At 56.4% G+C, this 17,832-nt stretch overlaps 1 protein-coding gene across 2 annotated transcripts in view; it reads left to right on the forward strand.

Moving 5' to 3' along the window:
• The first annotated feature begins 5,676 nt into the window (after nt 1–5,676).
• The window catches only part of GFOD2 (Gfo/Idh/MocA-like oxidoreductase domain containing 2), a 22,360-nt gene continuing 10,204 nt past the window's right edge, over nt 5,677–17,832 (forward strand). The window contains exons 1-2 of one of the 2 annotated variants that reach the window (XM_062007778.1): nt 5,677–5,748; nt 10,219–10,562. In XM_062007778.1, coding sequence (XP_061863762.1) covers nt 10,304–10,562 — 259 coding nt within the window. In that variant the 5' untranslated portion in view covers nt 5,677–5,748; nt 10,219–10,303. Of the gene's footprint in view, nt 5,749–7,299; nt 7,319–10,218; nt 10,563–17,832 lie in introns of those variants that run through there. The other variant, XM_062007777.1, reaches the window with a different exon arrangement.

Consider the following 17,832-nt stretch of genomic DNA (forward strand, 5'->3'; position numbering starts at 1 on the left):
CAGGGGAGTGGCTGGAGCATCCAAGCCCCTTCCCAATGTCACAGCCTCTGATCCACTGGTGCTTACTCCAGTTTGCCACCACTACTCATGGAAAAACATCAGGCTGTGTTTTCCCCCTTGCTGCTGCTCTTCTTCCTGGAGGGTCCCCACAGCCTCCCACCCTTGCAGCCACAGGGCTGTGGGGACTCACCTGTCCAACTCTCCTTGGTGTTACTGCTCTGAGGTCCCCCAGGGCCACAGCCTGCAAGATAAACACAAGTGAGGGACTGCCTGGAGGCAGAGGACAACCCACTCCCCACTCTGCTTTGGGGCAGGGGCCTGGGCTCCACAGCCCAGCTGTCCCTGGCTGCCACACTGCAGCTGGAGGATGGGACAGGTCCTGTTTCAAGGACCCCATGGCTGAGCAGCTCCACTGTGGGATGCATCAGCCAACAGAGCTGTGCTGGGTCAGCTCCTCCAGTGCCTGGGTTGCTGCTGGGGGAAATGGGGTCCCTGGGGGAGTGTTGGTTGTAGCATCCTTTCACCCCCATCTCATCCCTCCCCCCCAGTGAAACAGAAGCGATGCCACTTACTGGGACCTGTTACTTGTGTGTCATTCCATGTGTCTGTCAAGTTCCTTGTGGTGAAGACACTGCACTCACAGATGCCTGTGCTGCCTGCAGAAGCTCTGAGGCTGCTGACACTGCTACAGTTTTCTCCCAGAGATGGGCTCCCTGCCTCCAGGCCTGCACTTCTGTAACACTTCACATGCACTATGAGATCCTCTGAGCAGCCCCGGAACGTGCACTCTGCCGTGGTGTTTGACTCTTCTGGCTGGCTGGCTGGCCACAGAGAAACACAAACACAAGTGATAAGTGAGATGTAAGTCATACAGATGAGCTTGCAGGGCTCATTTCCCACAGGGACCCGTTGCTTATGAAAGACACGGTGAAGCAACTGTCCTTTCCTCCAGCAGCTGCTAAACGTTCCTCAGCACTGAACACTGGGTTCATGCCACCCAAAGCTCTGCCAGGCACAAGCATTTCTCTGCCTCAGAAAGGCCTGAAAACAGGAGGATCGTGGAGAAGACACCTCCTCCTCCTCCTGGAAGGTCTTCTAGCACCCAAGCGGGATGTGCCACTGAGGCCACAGGCTCAGGCTCCACCGTTTCATGGAGCGTGTGGTGGGACTGGGGGCCTGGCTGTGGGGAAATGCTCAGCCCTAGAGAAGCAAAGATACATGGTAGACCCTCCCCCAGCCTCTCTGGCTTCATCCCATCCCCTGATGCTCCCTCTGGAGTACTTCAGAATGGCTCCTGAACCTCTGAGCTCCTTCACACCTCCTCAGCTGAGCCCTCCCTCTCTTCTATCTTCTCCCTTCCTCAGCCCTTTCCACTCCCACAGGTGGTGGTGGGCTCATGTCTCTTACCATGCTTGTCCTGTCTGCAATGTCTGCTCTTGGACCTACTCCTCATGTTCTCCATCCTGCCTGTGTTTCGAGCTGGGGAAAACCCTTTTTCATCTCTGTTTGGAGTGGTATTGAACCACTTCACCTCCCTGGCAGTGCTGCTTGAGCCTGTCTGGAGCAGGCACTGCAAGACAAGCTCTAACCCGAGCAACACATCAAGATCTGCTGAGCGAGTCCTGCCAAAAAAACCCCAAACATGGAGGGCTGGCTTTGTCTTAAGGAATATCCATATCCTTCATGTGAAGCTGACCCCCTTTTGCAACCATCTGGCTTATAAACACCTCTGTTTCCTCCCACATCCCCACCCCACCCTGCTTGCTGCTGAAGGCGACGCTGGTTCAAACCCTGGAGCCCAAACCTGGGTCCCTGTGGCAGAGCCCACAGCCTGGGCACAGGCAGCTGCAAAGGGGGGACCCCTCTGCAAGGCACATGGTGAGGTGCTGCTGCAAAAAAAGGGGGTTAAACACTGCAAGAAGAAAGGAAAAAGCAGCAGCAGCCACATTCCAAGCCTCCTGCAGCTGGAAATGTTCAGAGCAGAGTGAGGGCAGAGGGGGACTCACCAGCAAGCAGCCAGGTGAGCAGCAGCAGGGGCAGAATGCTGCCAGCCAGCCGGACCTCCATGCTGCTTCTTGTCTCTCCCTGCAGCTTGAGGGTCACTGCTCAGCCAGGCAGTTCCCTCTGTGCTCAGGAGCTTCCTCTCCCTTCCCCTTCTCTTGCTTCAGACAGATTTTTATCTGCCATCTTCGCTGTTTGATTCGTGCTGTGGTTTCATCCCAGCCACATGCTCTTGGCCCCGAGACAGATCTGTACAACGCTGCTGAGCACCACAGATGGCTACTCCCCTGTGGTTTAGGTCACAGGATCCCAGCATGGTGGGGTTGGAAGGGCCCTGCAGAGCTGCTGCAGCCCCAGCCCCTGCTCCAGCAGCTTCCCCTGGCTCAGGGGGCACAGGAATGTGTCCAGCTGGGGTTGGGAACCTCCTGAGGAGGAGCCTCCACACCCTCATAAAATGAACTTGTTGTACAGGATTCACAAAGACGAGTGAGAGGCTCTGTGTGTCTCTTGTTCTCCCCTCTGCAGTTCTTCATCCCTTCCCATGCTCTTGCTGATGCTCAGCTCCTCTCTGCACTCGTGTCTGCCTGTCTTCTTGCCTCACAACTGCACAATGGCGCTTACTTGTTGCTTCCTTCCCATTTGTTTCTACTCTAGTTCTCACGTCCACCAGCACTGATGAAGCTGACTAGACACAAGGTGAACTCCTTCACATCCTCCTCCTGTCTCAGAGACACTGGCACCAAGAATCCTGGAGCAGGCAACCCCTGCAGAGTCCCTGGTGCTGAAGATGAACAGGAGCCATCCTGCATATAAATACAAGCCTTACCCAGATTGTCCTTAGCAAGCTGGACTTCCTGCTCAGTTAGGAATAATCTCCTTCATTCCAATCAGGAAAGGGGGAGAAACAAGAAGTCAGTTAAAGGTGCTCAGTGAGAACAAGCTGGTGAGTCCTTCCCTTTCCATGCAGCTCCTCCCTCACAGCCCTGCAGTGCTGATGGAACTGAAGGTCGATGTCTTGCCTCCTGGTGACTCCACAGAGCTGCTGTCCTACCAGAGCCCCTTCCACGTTTCATGGCACTCTCTGCAAAGGAGAAAGGAGAGCAGGCAGTTGCAGTGCTGTGAATAACACCAGGTGCCCAGGCCACACCACACCTTACCTGAGGTACCAAGCCGGCCAGAGGCTGCAGAGCTTCTCAGCAGCTCCCCACTCCTTGTGGTGAGCCCTGGAAGTACAGAAGATGCTCAGGAAGCAGCTGCCTGATGTCCTGGCACCCAGGTCTTCCTCTCCTGACTGCTGCAGCACCGTGCAGCTGGTTGGGAGCAGGGAGGCGGTGAGCCTGAGAAGAAGAGCTATCCTCAGATGGACAACAGTGAGTGTACAGGGGCTCTTCTTGTGTGTCTTGTGGCTCTGCCCTCCTCAGTCCTCAGAAGCCCACCTTGACAAGGAACTTTGACTTGCAGCGAGACATGGATCTGCTGAGCCACAGCGAACTCACTGCCCTGCTGCCCTGGAGGAGATGGAGGGCACAGGGACCTGAGCTCCAGCGGAGGAGCTGGAGGGAGCTGGGGGCACATGGACCTGAGCTCCAGTGGAGGAGCTGGAGGGAGATGGAGGGCACATGGACCTGAGCTCCAGTGCAGGAGCTGGGGGGAGCTGGGGGGCACATGGACCTGAGCTCCAGTGGAGGAGCTGGAGGGAGCTGGGGGCAGATGGACCTGAGCTCCAGTGGAGGAGCTGGAGGGAGCTGGGGGCACATGGACCTGAGCTCCAGTGGAGGAGCTGGAGGGAGATGGAGGGCACATGGACCTGAGCTCCAGTGGAGGAGCTGGAGGGCGCTGGGGAGCACATGGACCTGAGCTCCAGTGGAGGAGCTGGAGAGAGCTGGGGGCAGATGGACCTGAGCTCCAGTGGAGGAGCTGGGGGCACATGGACCTGAGCTCCAGCAGAGGAGCTGGGGGCAGATGGAGGGCACAGGGACCTGAGCTCCAGCGGAGGAGCTGGAAGGAGATGGAGGGCACATGGACCTGAGCTCCAGTGGAGGAGCTGGAGGGAGATGGAGGGCACATGGACCTGAGCTCCAGTGGAGGAGCTGGAGGGAGATGGAGGGCACATGGACCTGAGCTCCAGTGGAGGAGCTGGAGGGAGCTGGGGGCAGATGGACCTGAGCTCCAGTGGAGGAGCTGGAGGGCGCTGGGGAGCACATGGACCTGAGCTCCAGTGGAGGAGCTGGAGGGCGCTGGGGAGCACATGGACCTGAGCTCCAGTGGAGGAGCTGGAGAGAGCTGGGGGCAGATGGAGGGGACATGGACCTGAGCTCCAGTGGAGGAGCTGGAGGGAGCTGGGGGCAGATGGAGGGGACATGGACCTGAGCTCCAGTGGAGGAGCTGGAGGGCGCTGGGGAGCACATGGACCTGAGCTCCAGTGGAGGAGCTGGAGAGAGCTGGGGGCAGATGGAGGGGACATGGACCTGAGCTCCAGTGGAGGAGCTGGAGAGAGCTGGGGGCAGATGGAGGGGACATGGACCTGAGCTCCAGTGGAGGAGCTGGAGGGAGCTGGGGGCAGATGGAGGGCACATGGACCTGAGCTCCAGTGGAGGAGCTGGAGGGAGCTGGGGGGGCACATGGGCCTGAGCTCCAGTGGAGGAGCTGGAGGGAGCTGGGGGCAGATGGACCTGAGCTCCAGTGGAGGAGCTGGGGGCACATGGACCTGAGCTCCAGTGGAGGAGCTGGGGGGAGCTGGGGGCACATGGACCTGAGCTCCAGTGGAGGAGCTGGGGGCAGATGGAGGGCACATGGACCTGAGCTCCAGCGGAGGAGCTGGGGGCAGATGGAGGGCACATGGACCTGAGCTCCAGTGGAGGAGCTGGGGGCAGATGGAGGGCACATGGACCTGAGCTCCAGTGGAGGAGCTGGAGGGAGCTGGAGGGAGCTGGGGGCAGATGGACCTGAGCTCCAGTGGAGGAGCTGGGGGCAGATGGAGGGCACATGGACCTGAGCTCCAGCGGAGGAGCTGGGGGCAGATGGAGGGCACATGGACCTGAGCTCCAGCGGAGGAGCTGGAGGGAGCTGGAGGGAGCTGGGGGCAGATGGACCTGAGCTCCAGTGGAGGAGCTGGGGGCAGATGGAGGGCACATGGACCTGAGCTCCAGTGGAGGAGCTGGGGGCAGATGGAGGGGACATGGACCTGAGCTCCAGCGGAGGAGCTGGAGGGAGCTGGAGGGAGCTGGGGGCAGATGGACCTGAGCTCCCAGCCCCAGGACATCCCTCCCAGAGCCCTCGCTGAGCGGGGCCGGGCAAGCACCAGCCACGGGCACAGACCGAGCGGAAAAGGCCCCGCGTGGGCTGGCGGCACCAAGCCGAACGAACGCGAGCTGCAGCGCGGCCGGGCGCTGCCCTGGGCCCCCCCCGCAACACCGGGTCCGGGGCTGGGCTTCCTCCCGAGCAGCGCACGGGGCAGATGGCGAGGCCCCACGCCGGCCTCCTACTGGCTGTGCGTGCTGTCCGTCAGCCCAAGCCCCGCCCCCTGCGCCCCGTCCTGCCGCGGGATAGGCCGCGCTCCGCCCGGCGCCTGAAGCCGTTGCGGGCGCCGCCATGCCCGGAGCCGCTGCCCGGCGGAGGGCGGCGCTGTGTCCGCGCATGCGCGGGCCGGGCGTGTCCGGGAGCGCGCGGCCGCGGCGGGAGCGCGCACGGCGGGAGGATGCGCGCGGCGCCAGGCGGGAGCGCGCCGGCGGCCCCCGCGGGCGGCAGGTACGGGCGGCGCGGGCCCACCGCAGCAGCACCGCCCCCGGGACGCGGCCCCTGCCAGGGGCGGGGGGGGGCTACGCCGTGTGGGCCGGGGCCCTGGGCCGTGGGAGGGCTGCGCTGGGGGACTGCCCGCTGAGGCGAGGCGGGGGGCGGCCTTGTCCGGTGAGGGGAAGCCTGCCCGCTCCGGTGGGGCCGGTACCGAGCAAGGCCTCAGCTCACGAGGGACCCCCGCACAAAGAGCCGCTGTGCGCTGCGGCTCGGCGGGGAGCAGGGTGGGCCGTGCCACAGGCACCCCGGCGCTGCCCCATGGCGCCCGGCCCGCTCTGCTCCCCCGGTGCGGCGCTCACGGCCCCGGCAGCCCGGCCGGTACCTGCGGGGAGCCGGGTGCCACCAGCGGCGCCTCGGCTGCCGCACGGCCGGGCCGGACAGAGCCCTGCGCCCGCCGGGGCCTGGGGGCTGAGGGGAGCCGGCGGGGGCTGTGGGCTGGCGGGTGGCCGCACAGGCTGCAGGCACCGCGGCCCGTCCGGGGAAGGAGGCACATGAGTGTCTGACATCGGCACCTGCGCCCTTACAGGCGGGTCCGTGTGTGCCTGAAGGCTGGAGGAGCGGTTTGGCAGGAAAATGACTTCACTTGGGAACTGACATCCAGCTTCTCGGTGGAGTTCTCCCATCTGCAGTGCTGCAGAGACCTTGCTGGCTTCCAGAGGGATGCCCTTAGTCTCTGCCAGCGTTTCTGCCACCTCTGCCGGGGTCTGAGTAGGCTTTTGTCAAAGATTCTCATGCAACCTTAGGATCCATGAGGCTGCCACAATCAGTAACAGCTCTATTACAGCCCTCACTCCTTGTCTTTGCTTTGCAAACTCAACAGCAAAGATCAGCTGGATGACAACAGTTGTTGGTGTGCTCCTGCACCACGAGCCTCAGCTTCCTTGGAACCAAAATGGAACGTTTTAGGGTGAGCTGGAGGAGGATGAAATGCTTCCTGCCTCAGCAGAGCCACATTGTCCTCACCAGCATCTTTCTGGACACAGACTGTTGTTGTTTTACTACCTCTGGCCATCTGTAATGGTCCACAGTGGTTTCTGGGCACTGTGGTGCTTAACTGCACCACTCAGTTTTTGAGATCGAATTGGGTCCTGGAGGAACTGTCAGGTTTTTCATTGCCTAGAGTCACATCAGTACGTGTTGCTGTGTTTGCCCAAAGAGTGAAACAGCTCCTTTCTGTGGCTGGAGGATGTGGCTTCAAACTGGCCATGAAATTCAGCGAGACTGGAAACGTTTTGTGGCCACAGAAAGGAATGGCAGCTAGCCATGAGCTTAAAGAGTGCTTCTAGTCAAAAATTGAAGCCCAGAAGGATGTTGCAGACATTGATTATTTCATCTCTTTAAAAAGGAGGTTGATTTATGTCTCCTGATGTCTGAGGTACCTGTGTTTCATCCAGCTTTTACTTCCAGCCTCCTGCCATTTGGTGTTTCTGTGGAAGAGTCCTCAGAACCTCCTTCCAAGATCCACTTTCCTTGCAGTGTGTGATCACTGGGGGTATCAATGCATGAGGATTTTAGTCTCTGACAGGTTAGTTTAGGAAAGGCTTCTCATGATTTCTGCAAGTAATCCAGTGGGGCTTGTTTGGAAGGTTTTAGGCTCACAGGCTGTTAGAGTAAATCTGTAGGTGTTTGTACCTAATTCTAAGTTGGGGTTGGTTGCAGGCATTTGTTTCTCAGAGGCATGTTCTCACTGGCAGCTCTTTGTGCTGATTGTGACCCTCACTAGATTCCTTGGACTTGTCTGGTCTCCCTTGTTAAGTGGCTGATGGCCACAGCAGCTTTTGGCAAGGCATTCCACAGCTCACCAAAGTCTGGTGTGAGGAGCTGCCTCCTTTACATGGCTCTGCCCCTGCCTTCTCTGAGCTCCATTTGATTTGCTTTACATTGAGAGAAACCATGAAAAACTGGCCTTTCTCCATCCTGAGCCACCCATGACTGTTCCCTTCTGTGACATCCCTCTCACTCATGTCTTTTCCAGACTGAGGGGTCTTTGCTTGCTTAGCCCTTCCTTCTGTTGAAGATGGATGCTTTGATCACCTCTGTCAGCATCACTTCCAGTTCTGCTGAGTTTCCCCCCTACCCCTTAGAGGAGAAGGACCAGAAATGCCCGTGGAGTTCTAGAGGATGGTGTCCTGGGGAGTTGTGTGGAGGCACAGTGTGCTTCTTTTGGGGTCTCTGTTCATCCTTCACAGGCTGGGGCCTTGCTGTCACGTGGTGGGGTTTTAGATTGCTTCCCTTTGGCCTTGGCTGAAAGGTCTCATCTCCCAGCATGGTGTGTGGGGTCAAAAGCTCTGGTTGAACCTCCCACTGCAGCTCTCTCAGCATTTGCTCTCTTCCTGCCTGTGCCACCTACGCTCTGTGATTTGCCCTGTGCAACACCCACATCCACCCCATCGTGACTGTCCACACAACCCAGGGCTTCCCAGCTCCCTGGGGAGGGAGCAAGAGGCTGTGGGTGGCTCTCAGGTGCCTCCTACTCCGTGCCCCTCGCTGCAGCCCTTCCTGGCTGCAGTATCTGGGGGGCCTCAAGCTCTGCTGGACCCTCTGACGTTGCAAGGCATGTCCTCATAGCCCAAGAGCATGAGTGGCTAGAAGTCATTGCTGAAGCTGAGTCAGCCCATTCTTCCTTTGTTGTGGTGAGCTGCTGGTGTCCTTAAGTTCCTGTGTCATCTGGAGCTGGTGCCTGTGGGAGTAAATCGCTGGCTGTGGGTTTGTGAGGCAGCTCCTCACACCAGCCTTTGGTTTGCATGGGAAGGGGAAAATAGTACAGCTTCAAAGGAGCAAGTGTTACAGAAATGGGCTTACCTGAGTAACAGGAGTCTGCTGAGGCACAGAAGTGCTGTGCTGTGCCTTTCAGAGAGTTTCCAAAGGGCTCAGAGTCTTCCAAGCTTCTGTCATGTGGGATTTGGCTGTCGTGGAGTAAGTTGTCCTTCCTGCCAGTGAATCACTGCTGTGTGCAACAGAGCATGTTCCCAAGGTCCTGATACTGCCCTGATTTGTGTGTCCTGCTGAATGTCAGGTAGGAAGGAGTTAGTTACAATTGACATGAACTTTGTTCATCATAATAAAGGCAGACAGTGAGTGTATCCCCAACCTAACAGCACGCAGAGAGAGGGAGAAACATCCTGAATGGATTCAGTGTTTCCTAAGGTGCTTTGCAGGGAGCTGCTGGAGAGAGGCCAGGGCAGGACCACCAAGATGATCAGGGCACTGGAGCATCTTCCTTCTGAGGAAAGGCTGCGGGACCTGGGGCTGGAGAAGAGGAGACTGAGGGAGGAGCTCCTTGATAGTTACAAGTATCTCACTGGTGGGTGTCAGGAGGTTGGGGCAGCACTTGTTTCTGTTGTATCCAGTGCCAGGACAAGGGGTGATGGGATGAAGCTGCAACACAAACAGTTCCATTGAAACATAAGGCAAAACTGTGTCAGTGTTTGAGTGAGGGAGCCCTGGCCCAGGCTGCCCAGGGAGGGTGTGGAGGCTCCTGCCTTGCAGGGCTTCAAACCCCACCTGGACACATTCCTGTGTGACCTGATCCTGTGTGACCTGCTTCTGCAGGGAGGTTGGGCTGGATGATCTCTAAAGGTCCCTTCCAACCCTCCAGATTCTGTGCTTGTGTCATTCAGTGAGTGCTGTGGTGTGGGGAGTGCTTCTGTGCAGAGTGCTGTGTTCCCACAGACGCTGGCGTGGGCAGGGGGAGATATTTTTAACTCTCCTGAGTTAAGTAAAACCTGAACTCCCCACAGAGTGGGTTCCCTTTTCTTTTCCAAAGCCAGTTTGCTGTTTATTTGAACACTGCCATACCTCTCCTTGTAGCCTTCTCCTGCCTGGTGACTGCAGCCTTTCCCCACAGGACACGTTTTCCAGGTGCTCTCTGAAGTGGCTCAACCATTGCCCACAGAACTGTTACGCTCCAAGTAGTTGTTTCCAGTGTGTTTTGGATGAAAGATTTACATGCCCAAAAGCTTGCCTGTTATTTCCAGCTATCTCAGTCAGTCTAATAAAGGATATTGCCTCATCTCACAAACCTCTATCTCATGTAGAGACTTACACCATCCCAACTACAGCAGCTGTTTAGTCTGGAGTCTTTTACTGCCCGTGTGCCCTGGCCTCTTGACACTTCCCCTGGCTCCTGCTTCGTGGCTCACTGTCTCTGGTTTACCCCAACCTCTTCCCCTGTGTTTTTGTACTTGCAGCTCAGCACATGCTGAGGGCTTTGTCAAGCTGCTTTCTTGCCAGTCTTCCTCCTCAGCATCATTAGGCTTGTGCCTGAAGTCCTGTTTCTCTACACATTGCGAGTCTTGAGTGGGGTTGGGTTGTTTTTCCATTGGGATCTTTGAAAGCTTCCCATGCTGTGGGAGGGACAGGAGCTGACATTCATGTCAAAACGTGCCTCTTGTCAATACTGACCTGTAACTTGGCCTGTTTCAGGAGCTATGGATGGGCAGGAGAGCTGAGGAGCCCGACGTCTCACCGAGGGCTCGCGTGTAAACGCTGATGCTCCGACGAATGCAGGATGAAAATGCTTCCTGGAGTGGGTGTGTTTGGCACTGGCAGCACTGCCCGGGTACTGGTGCCCTTGCTGAGAGCAGAAGGCTTCTCTGTGGAAGCACTTTGGGGGAAGACTGAAGAGGAGGCCAAGCAGCTGGCAGAGGAAATGAACATCTCCTTCTACACGAGCCGGACGGACGACGTGCTGCTGCACCAGGACGTGGATCTGGTTTGCGTCCATATCCCGCCGCCGCTGACCCGGCAGATTGCTGTCAAGGCTCTAGGTACCTGTTTCTCTTTAAAGCTGGACCCAAAATCCACAGCTCATTGGGCAGGTTGAAGCTTGAGGCTGTTCTGGCTGTGCCAGCGGTGCTGGGGGTTCTGTGTGGGAGTGGGAGCACTGGCTGTGAGAAAGCTGACCCGGAGCTTCTGGTAAAAACACTGCTTGTGGCACTTCCAGCTTTGCAAGTCTTGAGCTGGGCTAAAATATCCCCTGTCTTCTTCAGGCCAAAGCTTGAGTGGGCAGCTTACCACAGAAACAAGCGTGTTGGAGATGATGGTGGTGATGATGATGGTGGTGATGATGATGTTGGTGGTGGTGATGTTGGTGATAATGATGGTGGTGCTGATGGTGTTGGTGCTGATGATGTTGGTGATGATGGTGGTGTTGGTCATGGTGGTGTTGGTCATGGTGGTGTTGGTGATGGTGATGTTGGTGTTGATGATGATGATGTTGGTGGTGATGGTGATGATGTTGGTGATGTTGATGGTGATGATGTTGGTGGTGATGATGTTGGTGGTGATGGTGGTGGTGATGATGGTGGTGATGATGTTGGTGATGGTGATGATGTTGGTGATGGTGATGATGGTGGTGATGATGTTGGTGGTGATGATGTTGGTGGTGATGATGTTGGTGATGATGATGTTGGTGATGATGATGGTGGTGATGATGATGTTGGTGGTGATGATGATGTTGGTGGTGATGATGATGTTGGTGGTGATGTTGGTGATGATGATGTTGGTGGTGATGATGATGTTGGTGGTGATGATGATGATGATGGTGGTGATGATGTTGGTGGTGATGATGTTGGTGATGATGATGCTGGTGGTGATGATGCTGGTGGTGATGATGCTGGTGGTGATGATGCTGGTGGTGATGATGCTGGTGGTGATGATGTTGGTGGTGATGATGTTGGTGATGATGATGATGTTGATGATAAGGGGGGAAAATGTTTTTATGCCCATTTGGAAAATAACCAACCCAAACAAAAGCCCCAAACAACTTCAGTTGTTGCCTAATTCATCTCAGATCTCCCCACATTCCTCAGTAGGACAGTGAGAGTTGCCTGGGATGGGTGGGTGGGTGGTTCAGCTCTGCTTTCTGCATCCCCCACAGATAGAACCAAACTGGAAAGGTAAAAGCTGATGAAGAAAGGAATGTGGTGGGTTAGGACCTAAGTTCTCTGATTTTGGTCAGTGTGCTGTCTGCCTGGAGCTCTCTTTGGCCATCTACATCCAGGTGGTACAGCTCCAGGACCAGGCTGATTGGAGGAATCCTTCCAGCTGCCACAGGAGGGCAGGCACTAGGGGAGGAAGAGGAGAAGGAGGGAATGGCAGGAGGAATTCAGCAAGATGGGCTGGGTGAAGGCATCTGAGAGACAAGGGATGACACCCTGGACTGGTTGGGCAAGAGGTGGGAGCCAACTGCCTGGCCATCAGGACATTTCAGGGACTTTGTAGTGTTAATGTCCTCTCCTGTAGTACAGCCAGGGTGTGAGTGTGCCTGGAACTCTGTAAATAACAAGTGGGATATTTTTACTGTGTTTACAGGAGATGCACAGGAATTAATTTTAGGCTGGGGAGTATCTCAAGCCTGTGAGCTGGGGTGGTTTGTTGTTCTTGGCCTCTTTGCTCTACAGTAATTTGGTTTGGAAGTAAACAACTCCCTGCACAAACATTTGCAATGCCACTTAGATATGCAGAGAGAGGTTTCAGCCTTTTTCCTCCTCTTTCTTAGTTGTTGTATGTCTTTGTTTACCTAGTTACAAGTGCTGCCCTTTGAATTTAAGGTATTCTGATCTTTGAATAGTTGAACCATGAGTTCAAAGAGTTTTCTCTCTTTAAGTATGCTGAAAGTTCTTCTAAACACTTGCTAGGTCATAAGCATTTTGCTGCTTCTCGTGGCTTTCAATGGTCAAATGGGCTAAATGGAGAGGGTTGAGCCTTTTCTGGTGAGCTGGGAACTAAAAGGGATTGAGATTCTTTCTTCAAAGGCTGGGAGCCTGTAAAGTGGCATTATCCAGAGGCAAGGGGGGCAGAGCCAATGCAGCAGTGCAGAGGTGGTTGGCTGCAAGTGTAAAGCTGGAAGAAACTGGGGAAACAAAGGGGTGAAGTGAGCAGAGGGTGGATTATTCTTTGCTCTGTCTGCCCTGAAACATTCTGACCTGCAGACTCTGCTGGCTTCATAGACCCAGTGTGGTGCTGACCTGGCTTTTGAGGTTCATCACAGTGGTGCTCACAGACTGACTGTGTCAAGCCAGAGTTGGGTGGCTTGCTGTGCCTGAAGGTTCTGGAGGAGCATCAGTTGAGGGTAGGAGTGAAGGTGTCTGAAAGCTGGGCTGGATACAGTGCTGGTTGTGTGCTCAGGTGGGCAAGAAGGCCAAGGGCATCCTGGCCTGGATCAGGAACAGTGTTGTCAGCAGGAGCAAGGAGCTGATCATTGCCCTGGACTCGGCTTTGCTGAGGCTGCACCTCCAAGAGTGTGTCCAGTTCTGGGCCCCTCTCTACAAGAAGGACATGGAGGTGCTGGAGAGGATCCAGAGGCAGCTACCAAGCTGGGAAAGGATTTGGAGCATGTCTCAGATGAAGAAGGGCTGAGGGATCTGGGGCTGTTGAGCCTGGAGAAAAGAAGGCTCAGGGGAGACCTCACTCTACAAGTACCTGAAAGGCAGCTGGAGCCAGGTGGGGGTTGGTCTGTTCTCTCTGGTAACAAGCAAGAGAACAAGAGGAAACAGCCTCAAGTTGCCCCAGGGGAGGTTCAGGCTGGATGTGAGGAGGAATTTCTGTGCTGCCAGGGCTGTGAGGCCTTGGAAGGGGCTGCCCAGGGAGCTGCTGGAGTCACCGTCCCTGGAGGGGTTTCAGAGCCGGGTGGGTGTTGCACTGAGGGCAGTGGGCTGGGGGGTGATGGGCTGGGACAGAGGCTGCACTCCATGAGCTGAAAGGTCTCTTCCAGCTGAAACCATTGTGTGGTTCCCTGGAGGATCCCTGCTGTGGGCTGTGTGCAGTGGGTGGGTGCTGGGCTTTGGGAGAGGTCAGAGGCAGTGCAGCGACAGGGTTTTGCTTTGTTGGAGCTGGTTGTTGTTGAAGTGCTCACACTTGTATTACTTATCTGGATACTTTTGTCTTGTTATTATGATTTTGTAAAGTGCTTACACTTTTCTTTCTGTCAGGAGAGAGAGAGAGACCCAGTTTTTCCAGGCAGTGCAATTTGCTTACTTCAGTTTCCTACTGAGAGCCAGCCATCAACAAGCCCAGGCTGAGCACTAACGCTGCGTTGAGTCCATCAACCAGACAAGAAGATCAAAGCTCAGAGGATAACTCAAATGAAAATCTATGTAATCTTATGGTTTATCTCCACACCAGGCAAAGCCAGGAGCTATCCTAAAACTTGTGCTTCTTTTGATCTCAGAGGAGCCACATGAGCCTCGCTGAGCTGCGGCGCACAGCCCGCGGTTCAAACGCGTCAGGTGAGCGTGGAGCAGAGTCACTGCCTGGAGCAGGATGTAAAATGCAGGGTGTTTGTGCACAAGTGCAGTTCAGGGAGGCAGAAAGTGAGTGGTCCTCAGACTGAAATGAGTTCAGGATGCTGAAGGTACCTCTGCTGCATGTGCTGGGCCCAGGCACCGGGCGAGCCGGTCGTGGAGGGGCTGCAGAGGAACCTTTACCTTGTGTCTTTAAACTGCTTGGCTCCATCACTTCAGACTTTGCAGCATGGATTGGTTGACTCCCTGATTCTGTGGAATCCTTACAAATTATACCATGTGTGTGTTAATGATGAAGGAAGGAGCCAGGAAGGGCTTTATCACTGCTTGGTGCTGTGATGAAGCCGGATTTGGCGTGCTCTGAGTGCTCTTTGCACACTGTGCTGCCTGCCCCCATCAGCATGGAGACCTTTACAAACCACAGGGCAAACAAGAAATTAGATGGAGTGTGTTTTGGAGTGAGTGTTCATTCATTGAGAGGTTCCTAAAGCAAGTTTGTCTGAAACAGCTGGTTATTTGGGAGGACTCCTCAGACACTCCCAACTTCTTCCAGTGAGCAAAGCAAAGTTCTGGTTCATCGTGCAAGGTGCAGCCCTGGGCATGTGGCATTATTCAGGGGAGTAAAGAACTGGGGCTTCAGGTTGTGGGTGTATTTACAAGGGACAAATTGATTCAGTTGTTTGAGTCAGCACTGGAACTTGTGCAGAGAGGGGCAAGGCTGGGGACTTGCTCTTTGTGGCCAGTGTGGGATGGGCAGCTGTGATAGCCAGGCAGAGAAGTGACCAAAGAGGTGAAGTTGTAGCTGTGGCTGTGATAGCCAGGCAGAGAAGTGACCAAAGAGGTGAAGTTGCAGCTGTGGCTGTGATAGCCAGGCAGAGAAGTGACCAAAGAGGTGAAGTTGCAGCTGTGGCTGTGATAGCCAGGCAGAGAAGTGACCAAAGAGGTGAAGTTGCAGCTGTGGTGACACAAATACTGTCCCTCCTGGGCAGACTCCCCTCTGCTCTGTGCTCAGCTGTCCCTGTTCCTTGTGTTGGCTAACCTGCACGTCCCACCTAGACACAGGACAGCAAGACCTGTCCTGGGATTTCTGAGGCCTGTGTCCCTCCCCAGCTCCTGGGATGGCTCTGGGCAGCCTCCAGCAGGTAGCATGAGAAAGCAGCCTGTTGTCTGTGCCTGCACTTTAATAAGCAGGGCTGTAAAATACCTCACACAGTGCTGGGTTTGGACGTGGCATGGCCAAGCAGCTGCAGGGGCAGGCAGTGCCTCGGTGCTGACACTGTGGGCCTGGCTGGAGATGGAAGGTTGCTTTAGGAGAGAGTAGTCTGGCTCATTCTGCTGGCCAGGAAGGCTTGGCTGGCCTGTTGGTTTTGCTTGCTTCCAGAGAACATGAGCACACTTTAAATCCAGTATTTGATTGAGAGAAGCCATGCTTTGGCTGTGTTACATTAGTGAGAGGCAAAAGGCTTCTGTTTATGTACCAAACCAGGAGCTGGTTTGAAAATGGTTGGAATCTGGCAGGTACTTGTGCCCCTGAGCACGGGAAGAGATGGTTTGTTTAAGCACTCCTGCCAGTGGAGACATTTTCTTCTCTTACTGCAACAACCACTTGAACAGGCATAAATGGGAGGAGGAGTCATCAGCTGCAGAAGGTGATGTGCTCCCTGCAGGATTTGGTTCTGAGGTGCATGCAAAGAAGACCCTGAGACATGTTAAGACAGCCTGTGGTGAGCTTCACTGTAGGCAGCAGAGCTGCTGCTGTCCTTGCTTGCAGCCTCTGAAGTGGGGGAAACTCAACTCCACAGCCCCATCTCCTTCTTCTCAGGCATGCAGCCTCTTCTGTGGGCTTAGAACCACCTGTGAGCTGATTTAATCTGCCTACTTGGAAAGAGGAAGCTTCCTTTTCTAAATTGGGCGGCTTGGTGAGCTGCCCTGCCTCATGGAGGGCTCTGAGGAGCTCCCAGCCCTGTCCTGGCTCTCACATCCCCTGGCTCTGAGGAGCTCCCAGCCCTGTGCTGGCTCTCACATCCCCTGGCTCTGAGGAGCTCCCAGCTCTGTGCTGGCTCTCACATCCCCTGGCTCTGAGGAGCTCCCAGCTCTGTGCTGGCTCTCATGTCCCCTGGCTCTGAGGAGCTCCCAACCCTGTGCTGGCTCTCACATCCCCTGGCTCTGAGGAGCTCCCAACCCTGTGCTGGCTCTCACATCCCCTGGCTCTGAGGAGCTCCCAACCCTGTGCTGGCTCTCCTGTCCCCTGGCTCTGAGGAGCTCCCAACCCTGTGCTGGCTCTCACATCCCCTGGCTCTGAGGAGCTCCCAGCCCTGTGCTGGCTCTCACATCCCCTGGCTCTGAGGAGCTCCCAGCTCTGTCCTGGCTCTCATGTCCCCTGGCTCTGAGGAGCTCCCAGCCCTGTGCTGGCTCTCCTGTCCCCTGGCTCTGAGGAGCTCCCAGCCCTGTGCTGGCTCTCCTGTCCCCTGGCTCTGAGGAGCTCCCAGCCCTGTGCTGGCTCTCACATCCCCTGGCTCTGAGGAGCTCCCAGCCCTGTGCTGGCTCTCACATCCCCTGGCTCTGAGGAGCTCCCAGCCCTGTGCTGGCTCTCACATCCCCTGGCTCTGAGGAGCTCCCAGCCCTGTGCTGGCTCTCACATCCCCTGGCTCTGAGGAGCTCCCAGCCCTGTGCTGGCTCTCACATCCCCTGGCTCTGAGGAGCTCCCAGCCCTGTGCTGGCTCTCCTGTCCCCTGGCTCTGAGGAGCTCCCAGCCCTGTGCTGGCTCTCATGTCCCCTGGCTCTGAGGAGCTCCCAGCTCTGTGCTGGCTCTCACATCCCCTGGCTCTGAGGAGCTCCCAGCTCTGTCCTGGCTCTCATGTCCCCTGGCTCTGAGGAGCTCCCAGCCCTGTGCTGGCTCTCATGTCCCCTGGCTCTGAGGAGCTCCCAGCCCTGTGCTGGCTCTCATGTCCCCTGGCTCTGAGGAGCTCCCAGCCCTGTGCTGGCTCTCACATCCCCTGGCTCTGAGGAGCTCCCAGCCCTGTGCTGGCTCTCACATCCCCTGGCTCTGAGGAGCTCCCAGCCCTGTGCTGGCTCTCACATCCCCTGGCTCTGAGGAGCTCCCAGCTCTGTCCTGGCTCTCACATCCCCTGGCTCTGAGGAGCTCCCAGCCCTGTGCTGGCTCTCACATCCCCTGGCTCTGAGGAGCTCCCAGCCCTGTGCTGGCTCTCACATCCCCTGGCTCTGAGGAGCTCCCAGCCCTGTGCTGGCTCTCACATCCCCTGGCTCTGAGGAGCTCCCAGCCCTGTGCTGGCTCTCACATCCCCTGGCTCTGAGGAGCTCCCAGCTCTGTCCTGGCTCTCACATCCCCTGGCTCTGAGGAGCTCCCAGCTCTGTCCTGGCTCTCATGTCCCCTGGTTCCTGAGAACCTCAAGTGAAAACTTTGCAGCAGGGATTTATGAAAACAATATGGTACAAAATTCAGGTTATTGATTATCAAATAGCAGTAACAAGACAGGGGCTGTGAGTTGCTCTGCCTCAGAAAACAGAAGGCACAGCTATTACCTTGGTAAGGACCCCTGCAGTTGTCTCTGGCTTGGTCCTTATCCTTGCTGTGTGGCCATCCACCAGTCAGCCTGGGGACAGCTGGGGCCATGTCCCACAGAGGACACTGCAGGATGATCCCACAGTGCACCCTCAGCCAGCTTGTAGCCGATGCCAAGTGGGGTGGGATCTGCCTGAGGGCAGGAAGGCTCTGCAGGGTGCTGGAGCCATGGGCTGAGGGCAATGGGGTGAGGTTGAACAAGGTCCAGGG

The sequence above is a fragment of the Colius striatus genome, chromosome 14, assembly GCF_028858725.1.
Source record: "Colius striatus isolate bColStr4 chromosome 14, bColStr4.1.hap1, whole genome shotgun sequence".
Classification (NCBI taxonomy): Eukaryota; Metazoa; Chordata; class Aves; order Coliiformes; family Coliidae; genus Colius; species Colius striatus.